The sequence below is a fragment of the Empidonax traillii genome, unplaced genomic scaffold (assembly GCF_003031625.1).
Source record: "Empidonax traillii isolate 1590-97213 ecotype Southwest subspecies unplaced genomic scaffold, ASM303162v1 scaffold116:size1738432, whole genome shotgun sequence".
In the NCBI taxonomy this organism is placed as follows: domain Eukaryota; kingdom Metazoa; phylum Chordata; class Aves; order Passeriformes; family Tyrannidae; genus Empidonax; species Empidonax traillii.
Window position 1 is genome coordinate 269,385 of NW_020955309.1, and position 13,993 is coordinate 283,377.

Below are 13,993 nucleotides of genomic sequence, written 5' to 3' on the forward strand. Positions count from 1 at the left end.
TCCACAAACAAACCAACCTCCACAAACAAACCAACCTCCACAAACAAACAAAACCCCACAAACAAACAAAACCCCACAAACAAACAAAACCCCACAAACAAACAAAACCCCACAAACAAACAAAACCCCACAAACAAACAAAACCCCACAAACAAACAAAACCCCACAAACAAACAAAACCCACCACAGGAAAGTGTTTCTTTGGTGGAAAATCAGTCAAAGTGACAGAGGTTGATTTTGAGAGCCTTGAAGTTACCTCTGCAAATTCAGAAGTTCCCTGAATGTAGCTTTGACTCCCAAAACAACAGAACACAGGTAACAAACTAAAAAAAACCAAACCTGACTGAACCACCAAATTATGACATTAATCTAAATGCAGAAATAAGATTTAAGTGGCCAAAACTTTCAACCTGATTCCTCTGTAACCTCATGCACATTCATTACATCACATGTTTTTTTCCAGAGAGTAACTTGACTATACAACAGGAAAACCGGGAAGACTCATACTAGCACCTGTGAACTTATTTGAAACATTATGAAAAAATGTCTCCTGAATTTATATTTTTCAGCTGAAATACACAGAATTTTGATGTCCTACTAGAGTCCACTGGACAGGAGGAATACAATTCAAAATGTATTAAAGAAAGGATCAAAGACAATTCATATTCTTCCAAAAAAAGAAGTTTTGTTTCTGCTCAAGACCCTGCTCTAAAAATGTTCAAGTACTGTTATTTGATGTATTTACTCAGTCCTGTGTTTCATTCTCATCCTGGTAAGATCCCTTCATGGTTCTTTTTTTGGGTGGTTGTTGTTGTTTGGTTGGGGTTTTTTGTATTTTTTAGAGGTCTAGATTAAAATAGGGTCTAGAATGAAAAGGGACACTGAACAGAGACTGTATATTCCAGTTCTGGTTTTGGATGTTGCTTTGTGGAATTCTACTCTAGGCTGTCCAGTTACTACAGAATTAAATCGCTTAGAATGTCAAGAACTTTTAACACAGAGCTCTCTTGTCTAAAACTGCCCCATCTATCCACAAAAATTTTCACAAAAGCCATTTAACACCACCATATTTCAAATACTCTGCAGCAGAATACTGCACTGGAGAAAAATCAAGTTTGTCAAACGAGATATTGAGACATTAAGGAATTTGAAAAAGTACAGAACAGAAAACAAATTCAAGTTATGATACTGAACACACTTTTAAGTTAAGTGAAATAAAGTTCTTTAATAAAAAAGACCAGTAATGGTAATTAGCAGGACTAGAGAGTCACAAGCATCTTGTTACCTCCTTCTGAAGGTTGGTGATGTGGGAAGATAGACCCTCAATTCGCAATTGACTTTCATTCAGTTGTTCTCTGATTGCGTTGGCTGCAGAGCTGTTCATCTCCGAGGACAGTCTGGCACTCTCCAGCTGCAGCAGAACAGGTTAAGACATCACTTTCAAAGCAGCTTTTGCTAAAAGGAAGATGAATCACTCAAAACCACACATGCAACACTAAAGTCACAAAGTTCCTCTGTGCTGCTCTAACACAGTGAGACATCTCTTTCTTCAGCTTAAGTATGGTGTGGCCCCACCTGAAATCACAGTCCTCTGAATATTTGTGCTAGGATTAAGACCTTGAAAGTTTCCCTTGTAGACACTGCTGAAGTTGGACTACTAAGTTCAGTTTTCCTGTTGGTAAATGTTTATTTAATTACTGTAGCACTGGGTTTGAGTGTGTTTAACAAGAAGTCAAACTGAAATTAATAATTCTCTTAAAACAAGCAAACTTCTTAATTTTCAGTCAACATAAGCAAATTCATAATGTGTCTTTACATTATAGCACCAGTGCCATAAGCCACTACTGCTTCACTCAATCAGAACTTCAATCTCAAATAATTTTACTTTTTAAAAATAACTACCTCATCCCTGCAGAATACTACCACATACACTTGAGCTGCACCACAGACTTATTACTGGACTTGTTGATGATGCACTAGAATCTAGAATTTATTTTTTAATAGGAGTCCAAAAATACAGAAACAATATACCTGAGGAGAGGGATCAAGAGGGTCTTCATTATAAGAGGTTGTACTTTTGGCTAGATCTTATTTAAAATTATCTTTTCCAAGTCAGATAGAAGCCCGGAAGATAAGCAGATTGAAAAGACTGAAAACTGTGCTACTAAATTCAGTTTGTATCAACTTTTCTGCTGTCACATCCCACCTTGGTTTTAAAAACACTAACTGCAACAAGTATAGCCACAGAAACCAGGTTGAGACACCAGGATGCCTCCTGACATAATTGCGGAATAACAGTAGAGGAAGGAAATGATGAAGTATAACTGATTTCAGCCTGAGTTCACTCTCCCTCTAGAAGAGTGAAAAACAGAAGTCACTGGGTATGGTAAAACTTCCACATTTTATACTTGGTCAGAGGACTCTACTCTTGCTGTCTTCTCATTAAGTCCTATTATGAAATAACCTTTATACAAAATATGGGACACCTTACTGATCCTCAAAGTTCAATATGATACATAACCCATGAACTTTCCTTGAATTCAAAGTAATCCCAGCATTAATCCCTTTTCACCTCCACAGTTCACTTTCATACCATGCTTCCTACTCTTACATTATGGTACTTCATGAGGACTAACCTGCTCCAAAAGTGAAAATGCAAATTCACGTTCAGAAGCACAGTAATTTTAAGCCAAGCTCCATAATGAAATACTCTGAAATGCAACTAATTATGGTACTAAGTAAAAAAAAACCAAAGTGCATCAAACAACTGTATGAAAATAAGTTCTCACTTTGGAATGGTAAGTCTGTTCAAGCTCTGCTTTGTACAGTCTCACTTGTGCATCATGGTGCTCTCTTATTTCATGAAGGGCTTGGGCCAGTTTATGCTCATATTCAATCTGACGCCCAGAATCAACCTCAACCAAGCGAGTTTCATGCTTCTTTTTTGTCTCATTGATTTCCTAAGAAAACCAGAAAAACAGAGAAACATTCAGTAAGCACAAGACAAAATTTTTAAAAGTCTATCTGCTGAGGGGAGAGTAATGCAGGTTTTAGATACTTTTGTGGATCAGCACTGGATTAGTCTGACATTGACACTTTTAGTAGAAACATAGGGCCATCTCTCCAGTCTGATCTACACATAAGCACCTTATTTTGCAATAGCCAGTCACTGAAATAAGAGCTAGGATACCATCAGCATGTAAAGTCACACTTCCTTCTGAGAGTTGTCTGCATTTTCAAACAAATACACCTCAATATGATGAGTTTAGAAATACATCGCTCTCTTCTTGAGGTATCTCTTGTGCTTGCACAAGATGTGCAGTTGTGCAATGGAACAGTCACTTTCACTAAACAGCATTTTCCTCATTTATTTGTATGCTTGCCTGCAGTCTCTAGAAAAAAAAGGATTCCAAGAACATGAAAAGAGATGAAAATACTACCAGCTAGGTAAAATGCATAAGGAACAAAAGACAATACAGTTTAGGTACATTCATTACTGCCCTAAGGTTTCTCCTGGAAAGCCTCAAGGACTGTTAGTGAAAGGGTGGCAAGACTAAGTTCGAAAAGACAACTGTTCATCAACTTTTGTTTCCATTATTCAAAAGCATCTGATTAGAAAGGTTTGAAATTAAAAGCATTACAAGTCCACAGCACCTGTTTGAGTGTCCCTCTTCACTTTATTTCTCATAGAGGGATTATGAGAAAAATTACTAACCTACTTTCTCATTACTATGAAAAGACATGTACATTGCATACCATGGTCAGAACGTAACATGAAGCAACATGATATATGAAGTTATTTTACCACAAGAACCCAGAGTTAACAAATTTTTTGTAGAAAAAGGGAGTTAGAAATTTTCCAGCTAGAATAGTGAGTTGGAGTTCAGACAACTTCCTGAGGTCCTTCCCAACCTAAATTATTTTAGAATCCTAGAATGACCTCCCCATTGTCTTCTCCCTTTTAAAAATGTTAGTTCTTGAGAATAAAGCATTTACCTCCTCATACATATTTTTACGGAATTCCAAATCCTCAGTGAGACTCTGACAACGGTTTTCAAGATCCACCTTCTGCAAGGTTTCACGTATAAGCTGGTCCTTGACAGCAGCTAAAGAAGCCTCAAGCTTTAAGAAATAAAAGAATCAACACAACAATTACGTAGCAGAACTCACATAACACAGTGACCCCAGCTACCCAGAACTACTGACAACTACATGCTGTGGTCGAACTTGACAGTCAAATCCCAGTATTTACCCTACTAATGCCTTCCCCCCACACGCACACACTTTTGCAGTCACTTCCAGAAGTGAGTTCTAGATATTGTACATTAGTAACTTGCATTAAAATGCTATTTATCCATTTTCCCTACAAAACTTCATTTTTAATACACGGCAAATACTAATTTCCTGATCTCCTCAACTTCTCTCTGGGACAAGACTTTTCTTCCTCCTTGTTCTATAAGAAACCCAGAAGATGGAGAACCACAGGGAGAACCAAAAGGAGGGCAGGGAGAACCACAAACTGATACTTGTCAGTTATTTGTTATCTATCTTTCTGAAGTCACCCTGTCCCTCAAAACACTTCTAAAACATGTCAAGCTTATTTTCAGTCTTGACCTGCTTTCCTCCCCATAAGTACCATCCCTTGCCACTTCAGAGCATGCAATTTTAAGAGCACTCTATTCCACCATTCATGTTATTAATAAACTGAACAGTACTGAACTCAGAAGCCTACTCAACACTGCTTCCAGTGCTAATGGTGATAGTTGAAGATTTCATCTTCTCACCTGTCCAACCTGAGTTTTCAACTCTTGAACTTCTCCCTCCAGACTTTTCTTATCACCAAGGGCTGTGGCCAGAGCAGCTTCTTTAGAATTGAGGGCAGCTTCACACTCTCGGAGTTTAGTCTGGACTCCACTTAGGTCAGATTCCTTTTTTGCATAGCTGGAATAAACCAGAGTAAGTGGTAAGAAAGTCTAGAAATGTCCCCAGAGTTGCTGCTGACTAACAAACCAATCCAAATCTCAAACTTGAGATACAAGCAGCAAAAATATTTTGTCTTAGCTTAATTTACTCAAATTTAAATCAACCCCTTAGTTCTGCTTTTCTCACCTGATATAATATTTTGCTTGGGCTGAAGAAAACTAAACATAGAGCAAACTCAAGAGAATCAATTCCACTAAACATACACAAAAGGGGAAACTGTGTTTTTATCAAAGGTAAAGCTGTCTTTCTTCATGAAAACAAGCACACAAGCTTTTCAAATTACCTTCAAATTAGTTTGTGTCTACACAAGTGGTCAAACAATTTCTAAATGTTTATTCACCCAAACAAATTATTCAAAGAAATCAAACAAGATAAAATAATGCCACATAAACACAACACCATGCTCTTCAGACTAAGTCAATATTCCACAAATAGTGCTACAAGTGGCTACTATGAAAAATAGGGGAAAAGAACCCCATATTGAGAAATCAAAGTGTTTCTTATCTTCAAGAGCACAAGGAGCCCTGTTTAAATGTACAACACAAATTCTCCAACCTTGGAGTTCGTTCTTTTTCTTTCTGGCATATCCACATTTCTCTAGCAAGGGCAGTAACATAGAGAAGGTCTAGATGTTTATCATCAAACTATGGACATTTTACAGGAATGGACAGATTCAGGCTCAATAATACCACAGGAAGCACTTCATCAGTTCTCACACTTTTCTTTCCAGAAGTGAAAAAAACCCAAAACAACAAAAAAACAAACCAACCAACCAAACAGAAAAGCAATATAAAAAAACCCTGCACAAAACCAAACCCCCAAACAAACAAACACATAAAAGAAAATCAGAATTAACAACATCATTCTCAGAAGCCTTGAAAATTGGATAAAGATTTTCAAGAACGAGAATCAGAATACACCCACTACTTCTTTTAATCACTGAACTGCTTACAGGAAACAACAGAAATATTTCTCAGCAAAATGAGACTAATGTAAAATCAACACAATTTTAAAGAGGAGAGACTCTCAGATTTAAAAGATGCTTTTTCAAGATGACCTGCACTTGACATTGTGCTCAGGAGAGGTGTCTGTACAGTCTTGCACTGCATAAGGATGCAGGGACAGGATCCATGTCTGGACATTTCAGCACCACAACCACCACATGGCAGACTTTATGTAACAGACTAACAGCCAGTGCTAACACTGGCTAATCCCGATCCCGAGGGATTAGCACCTGCTCTCCTGCGGATGTACGCAAGGGACAAGAAGGCTGTGAGAGCCCCCCCGCCACACAAACACACCCTACTCAATTTTTCATTCCTGCAGTTCAACTCTCATTCCAGTCCCTTCTCTGGCTTTTCACTTCTCAGATGCACAGCTGGGTCAACAGCTCAGACAAGAGCACAGGATCTAGGTTTTGGACATGTGGGTTCCTACTTCCAGCTCTCTGCATTATTCAGTGAGGCATCTATCCTGTGTCACTCCTCTCCCACCCAGGCCTGCTGGAACCTCAGACTGCAAGGAAGGCGTGCGGCATAGCAGGAAAAAGAGGGATATAAAAGTGTCTTGCTATGGTATGACTGTAAAAAAAAAAAAAAATCTCCATCACCTATTAGGAAATAAGAGGGTCCAGAGCAGGCCTTTGCTGTTTGCTCACTAATGGGAAAAGCTTGATTTAAAACATGGAAGAGAGGCCCTCCCACAAGACTTTGTGCTGAAACCAAGCCTATCAAGTCAGACCCTGAAACTAGAAAGTGGTAGAGCCACACACAGTGTGCTGCTCCCCATTATCCTGTTCTCTGAATTAGGAAGATTCCCCACATACCTTAAAATCACACTTGGGTTTTTAATTTATTTTAATGCAAATACCTTTTTGATGCTTTTACAAGCTGGTAGGCAGCTGAACACATTCTTGCCACTGCATCAGCAGAGAAAAATGATGTATAATATGGACTAGCAACAACAACATGATTAAAACCTGTAATTAAACAGTATCTGTACCACTAAAGAAGGAATTACCAGTTAGATCAGCCCTTCCTTGCTTGTTTACAACAAGACTGGCTGTGAAGCCATACTGTAATTTAATGCAACTGAAGCCACAGAAGGAGGTGGGTGGAGAATTAAAATTAAGCACTACTAGTTGTTAGTGTCATGAGTGGTCTAACTGTAAGGCAGCTCATCTGAACATACTCTCAGAAAAAAAAAACCAAACTGGAGCTCAACACTTCAAACACTGAAAGCCAGATGAAATCTCAGAAAGCATCTCAGCAGTGTCATCGCAGCCTTAAAGGGAATACAGGAAAGAAGGGAAAGAAGATCAGAAAAGCTTGTGTGATTTATAAAAACAAACAACTAATGTAAACAGCATATACTTCACCTCTACACCTACTAGTTTTCACCAGGAAGAACTTCAGCCTCTTGACAATAGCTAGTTTCTGTCTCCTCAGAAAGCCAAAGCTACATCTGAATACAACAAATAAAAAAAAACCCTCAAACACCTTCCTTGTTAACAGTGCTCAGAAATCAGCTTGAACTAAACTCCTTCAAGTAGTTTGAGTCACGAAAGGAAAATAAAAGCAAAGAAATAATTGTTGACTTGCATCTTCTTCAAAGCAGCAGCTGGGTTTTCTTTCTTTGACTTCAAAGTGTGTGGATCTTCTTTTCTGTGGAATTGTTTACAGCAACCTAGAATTTCCTGTGATCTCAGGTCACACAGAAAAAGAAAAAAATCATTTTCTCCCAGTTTAATAAGTTGAATTGACCTTCTGGAGCCAGACAAACCACACCGCTAATGCAAAGTAAGCAGTCAGTAGCCAGATTTCAGGAGGTACAATTTAAAGGCCCTTTGAAACTGACCAAGTACAGAATGCCACCATGGTAAAGCAAAATTTTCTCACCTCCCACACCCACCACTGATTTCTGCCAGTACTCACAGAATCAGATCACAGTTAAGCATTACCAACGTTAATCAAACCCTCCTTGAAAAACACTGTTTTACAGCCAAGACACAGATACTCAAGTGCTGTAATTCTTGATAATGCAGCCTACACTTACATCCATATAAAATTACATGTATTGCACAGTGGGTTGTTTTTCCACTCCAGTTGTAGAGAAATAATAAAAGTCCTTAAAGCCTTATGTTTTATTTGGCTACCAGTCAGTTTTCTGTATTTTTCCCCTATGGCAGACAAAACAGTGAGTCTGTGTTTTTCAAGGAAGTGATTTAAAATAACATAAAAAACATTTGTATAAGAGCATTCAAGTTTTTGTATAGTATAGAGATCAAAATGAAAATAAGAGTAATTGGACAAGCAGTGATCTATGTGAATCCCACTACTCTAAAGAGTTATCTAAGCACAACCTACAGCACAAACGTTATGAAGTCACTGCCTATTGCCATGTCATTATTACAGGTCCACATATTTGAGATCAAATATTTATGTCCTACACTGAATGGAAGACATGCTTAATTAAGAATATTACATTTCAGTGGCTCAAATTATAGTGCAACAAGTTAATCACTCTATTCCCTACTCCTTAGTCCTTTGGGTGTTCTTTGGTACGCATCAAAACAGACTTCAGATTAAAGCTCCATAGTTCTGCAGGCTCCAATCTTTGCCTCACTTTCCAAGATCACCTACAATAATGAAAATACACTTCAAAAGAAATTTTAAGTCACCTCCCTTAAAACAGTTCCTCTAGCTCATTACAGCATACCATGGAAATCCCTGGAACAGGTGCACCTTTGCCTGCACTAACATAACACAGTTCCGTGTAGTTGCTCAGGGTAGCAGCTGCAAAGTGCCACACTTGCACAGTAATTCAAGCCACAGGCTGAGAGGAAGCTATTACTGATGTTTATTTTACTACCTAATCCCAATGCAAAAATTTATTTCAGAATGTACTTGAGAAGGAAGATCAACTGAAGACACACAGCAAGATAGACAGATAATCTCTTTAATATTTAAAATTAATAGTACTGTGTCACAAATACATTTGCTTTAAACACTTGTGCTCTACAAAACACCTGAAGATAATAAAAGAAGATTATTTCCTTTACCAACATCTTCAGTGAAAAATGTAATTTCCTTCAAAGTTACTTTTATCACACCATCTCCTCTTACAGGAGGCAGATGCACTTCATCATTGGAAAACTGCCACAGTGAAATCTCAGCCTGCCCAAGACAAACGTAAACAAAGGGTTTCCTAAATGAACTCAATGTTAACACCACCTTATGCTTCCTAAACAATGCGATTTCCTCACATGACAAATCAGAACAGAGACACATCCAGCCAGGGATTTTAATTTTGGTAAATCCCCATAATGAACATTCTTGGAAATAATTTCCACCAATGGAAAACTACCCTGAAACTTGATCCCAGAAGCAGACCAAATAACACAACAGCTAACAGGTAGCCTGACTTTCTCAACTGCCCTTGTTCAACATGAACAGGTAACATGGCTGCGTCAAACTTCACAATGTAAACCCTTGTCAAGTTAACTGCTCAAGTTACACATCAGAATTTATCCTCTACCATTCTGGCCCTACAGTTCTCCCTGGTTTGCAGTTGCCGTACATCATTAAAGCACTTCCACTCAAAAGCAGAAGCTTTATCCAGCCTGTTGGATGCTAGAGTGATGGAGCAATTGGTAGCTTTACTCCTGCATCTGCTGGTTAAAGGATGACATTATGACTTGCCTAAGGGTCATGTATTTCATTGCTCTGCATGCATTGTATATTTAGCCCTTTTCTCAAGGAAATATGAAATTTGCAGTAGTGTGAAGTCCCAGTCAAGGGAATCAACAGGATCACAGTTGGTCTTCCAGCCAGATTTCTCAACTCAGTGCAATATGCAGTTACACAACACAACATGGATGGCTGTGGAAGCAAGAGCAAGGATCATGAAGTTCAAGACCACTTTCAATCACCGTTATGAACTTAGGCTGTTGAACTTACTGCTGGTGTCTTCCACAGTCCTTAACTGCAGAACAGTGGCAGACACAATTAAATATTTATTTATTTAAAGGAATGAAGTAGAGGGATGTCTTTACAACAGCTATCACCAATGGCAAAGCATACAGTACAGTCTTGCCTAATCAACAAAGAGAAAATAAACTGAAAATACAGTGAAACTGGTAACTTCCCCCAACACTTTCACAAATTAGGGAGACCTCCCTCTTCTCCTTCTCCCAAGAGCTATCCAAGAGCTCCATATACCTAAATTCATATTACATCTTTTTTCTCCCAGTCTTAAGACATAGATTTATTTTCTCTTATCTTCATTCTACCCATGACAAGCTTCTTTTCCCTTTTATGACTATGCATATAATTTCCCCATTCCCTCCTCACAACAAAAACAGAGACACTGTGGGGTTTTTTTCTCCTCACTTTTCCCCTCTTAGTTCTCCAAGATTTGAAATACCAAGGGAAGCCTTCATATTTATTTTGCTACAGAAGTACTCACTGCACGGCAGGCACTCTAGAAGGAGTGTATGCAACAAGCCTGTTATATGTAGCAGGATCAGCTATAGAAACAAATGCAGTTTTTCCTGAGGGATTAAAAATATGAACAGAGCAAGCTTTTGGTGCATCACATCATAAATATGGCACTGAAGTCAACAAATCAGAGAAACTAACAAATAGGTGACTGGGCCTTAAATTTAATTTTTGCAAAGAAAGAATAAGGAAAGTCCTACAGCACTCTGAAAGCAACTAGAAGCTTGGGTCTGGTGCCCTAATGAGGCCAAGAGGCTGAATGATGACTGGGACAAAATAAATGGATCAAGCAATTAAAACAAATGTCGTGCTAACTACAGATAGCACAGCTGCACGTGTGTCTGGGGGAACAATAACAACACCTGCAAAAATACTCGAGCAGCATAGGGAGGCCAGATAGACCACAAATCATATTGACCAACTTCAGGCGACTCAGTGGGGAATCATCTGCACTCCCTCCACAGACCAAAGACATCTTGAGAGTTATTTTTTCTACCGTTTATCTTCACTGGCTTTCAAGGGAACCAAAGCCATCACTAATCTGAGTCTTATGACATGGGTACCAGGATATCTGACCCACATGAACAGAGGATGCCAGAAAACTTTTTTTTCAAGTGGTTCTGTTAGATCCAAATTACTACATACTCCTATTTAAACTAAAGCCACTGCATACACCTCACTGCAATTATGCTTTCTGAGAGGGCAAGGAAGATTCTGTTGAGAACAAAAATTCTTATCGTACCTTGCAAACTCTTAAAACTAATAGCACTCTTATGCACTCGTATGCTTTAAGAGTATTTTTCATCAGGTTATAATATAACTTCAACAGCTTTAAGAAGTCATCAGGAAGTATGCTCCAGTTCAGGCAAAAAAATCCTTTTGCTCCTCTTTAAGACTTTGTAAAAGAATTATAGATAAGCTTAGATATCCATCTCAGAAATACTCAAAGATGACATAAAAAACCGCACATCAAACAACACCAAATAGCCACATACAGGTGGAATCCAGCCTTGAACAGCATTAATTGTTTTACCAAACTATTCAGGAGTTGGTCCAGGTCTATACTCTGTGCTCTCTGGAGAACAAAAATTACCTTTTTGGCACAAGTATTGACAAGCTGTCAAGCACTAAAACTTCACTTTTTAAATTAAAGAGGCTGTAGCTAGAGCTACAAGAGCAACCCCCTACCCTTAGGAAGTCATCTTCCCCCCCCCAAATATTCCATCACAGGACAAAGTAAAATAGAATACAAAGAATCTCCATGTTTACATTATTAATGGCCTGGTTCCAGCCACAGAAAGGGAATCCACTACAGTGCACTAGAGCCCAGTCCTCCCCATGCACTCTTTTGAGAAGCTGACAGAAGACTGTGTCCTCCTCAAAAAAAGTCACAAAGAGATGGCAATTCCTGGCTTGACCTTTGAGTCAAATCACTTCAGCACCTTTCTGCAGCTACACCTCACTTTCCCCGTTACTGTCAACAATCACTTTGATTTAAGGGCTCCATGGGGCACTGAGAGGTAAGCTCAAGACCAGACTCCCTATGAAAAACTCACAATTTCTTTTTTTTTAAATAACAAGTTAAGAGTCCAAAACATATTGAGACTGTCTGCAGACACAAGAAAACATCAATATGCTGGCTCACACATGAAATACCTTTTTTATTATGAAAAATCAGGGCTGAGAGCACATTTAAGAAAATTAGCAGGTTACACAATGGGAGAGGAAGATTAGCGACTCCGGGCTGTTTTTTTTCCTTGCAATACTGATAAACCTTGTAATTCCAAGATTAAAGCTACAACGCCAAGTGGGCCTAAAACTACAGCAGAGGAATCAAAGAAATCGAATTTAAGGTGAACAGAAACAAGGAAGAAAAAGAACTAAATCGAGTCAGATGTGTAAGGAGCAAAAACCTGGTGTCACAAACCAGTTCACTAGAAGAGCAGAGATCTTGGCACTGTGCCACCAAGGCGTAAAGCAGGTAGGCAGTCTGGAGGACGTATGGTCACGAAACTGCCTTTTGTGCCATCTGAACAGCCAGCAAGGCGCACAGGAATTAACAGTTCTTTGTTTTCAGTAAGCCCCAGGGATGGGGCAGCCACAGCTTCTCCGGGCAAGCCAGAGGGCCTCACCGTCCTCACAGGGAAAAATGTCTCCCCAATATCCAACCTAAACCTGCCCTCCTTCAGCTTAAAGCCATCACCTCTTGTCCTACCACTCCGTGCCTGTGTCAGAAGACCCTCTTCAGCCTCTTTTAGGTGCTGGATGGTGCTCTAAGCGCTCCCTTATTGCGGGTGACAACCAAAGTACTCCATCCGATTTTCCAAGCACCAAACCACCCCGGGTAACCCGCTTCAGCGCCTCACCGCCCACACGGCAGCGAATTCCTTCCTAATACCCAACCTAGATCCCCTCCGCCTCACTTTACACCCACTCGCGCCCTCCCAGCGGACCCTGGACCCACGTTCGCCCAGGGATGCTCCGAGGAGCTGCGGACCTGCTGCCGGCGGGGGCGGCGCTCCGGGATGGCGCTTCCCGCCGGGGCGGAGCGGCAGCGCTGCCTCTGCCTCATTCATTTCTTCATTCATTCCCAGGCGAGAATTCATCGCGGGAGCCGGACCGGGACCTGCCGATTCCGCGGGCGGGCGCGGACCGCCGGTACCCCCGGGAGCTGCCATCCCCATCCCATCTCTATACCCACATTCCCGGCGTCTCTCGAAGCCCTTCCACGCTGCCCACCTGCCCTGAAGCTTCTGGTAGTCGGTGCGGATCTTGCCCAGCTCGATCTGCAGCTTGGCGCGCTCCCGCGCCGTGTCGTCCAGCGCCCGCCGCGCGTCCGCCAGCTCCGCCTCGTAGATCGCCTTGAGCCCGGTGACCTCGCGGCCGCGCACCTCCTCCCGCTGGGTCACCTGCAGCTGGAGCGCGCTGTTCTCCGTCTCCAGGCTACGAACCTTGTCGATGTACACAGCGAGACGGTCGTTCAGCTGCCGCAGCTCCTCTTTCTCCCGCAGGCGGGACATGCGCGTCGGACTCTGCGGCATCGCGGCGGCGGGGTCGCGGGCCCGCGGAGTGCCGGCTGGGCTGGGGTCGGCCATAATGGAAGTGCGGCGGGGAGACGACGACGACGGCAGTGGCGGGGAAGGAGCGAAGAGACGGCTGGAGCCACGGCGGCCACCCCCTCCGGCTACGGCTCCCGGGGCTCGGCGGGCTCCGCGCCGCTCCAATATGGCCGCGCGCCCGCCCCGCCGCCCCGCCTCCCGCCGTGCCCCACGTGACCGCACACCGGCCTATCGGGGACCGCCGTCGTCCGCGGGATCAGTTCAAAACCCGCCAACGGCCTCCGGGCGCGCCATAAAGGCCACGCCTCCTCCGCCCAGGCCACGCCCACCGTCCCCCCGCGCTCCCGGCCCCTGACAAAGGGACGCGGGCTCGCCACTGCGGGGCCTCCCTGCGTGTCCCTACACAGCCCTTCCGCGACTCCCGCCTGACCCAGCGCCCTCCGGAAAGACGCG

General features: G+C 41.8%; 1 protein-coding gene across 1 annotated transcript in view; it reads right to left on the reverse strand.

Moving 5' to 3' along the window:
* LMNB1 (lamin B1) overlaps positions 1-13,590 on the reverse strand; it is a 22,711-nt gene extending 9,121 nt beyond the window's left edge. Inside the window, exons 1-5 of the mRNA XM_027882976.1 lie at positions 13,221-13,590; positions 4,785-4,941; positions 3,997-4,122; positions 2,790-2,960; positions 1,286-1,411 (exon numbers count right to left, since the gene is read on the reverse strand). Coding sequence (XP_027738777.1) covers positions 1,286-1,411; positions 2,790-2,960; positions 3,997-4,122; positions 4,785-4,941; positions 13,221-13,576 — 936 coding nt within the window. The 5' untranslated portion in view covers positions 13,577-13,590. The remainder of the gene's footprint in view (positions 1-1,285; positions 1,412-2,789; positions 2,961-3,996; positions 4,123-4,784; positions 4,942-13,220) is intronic.
* Positions 13,591-13,993: the final 403 nt, after the last annotated feature.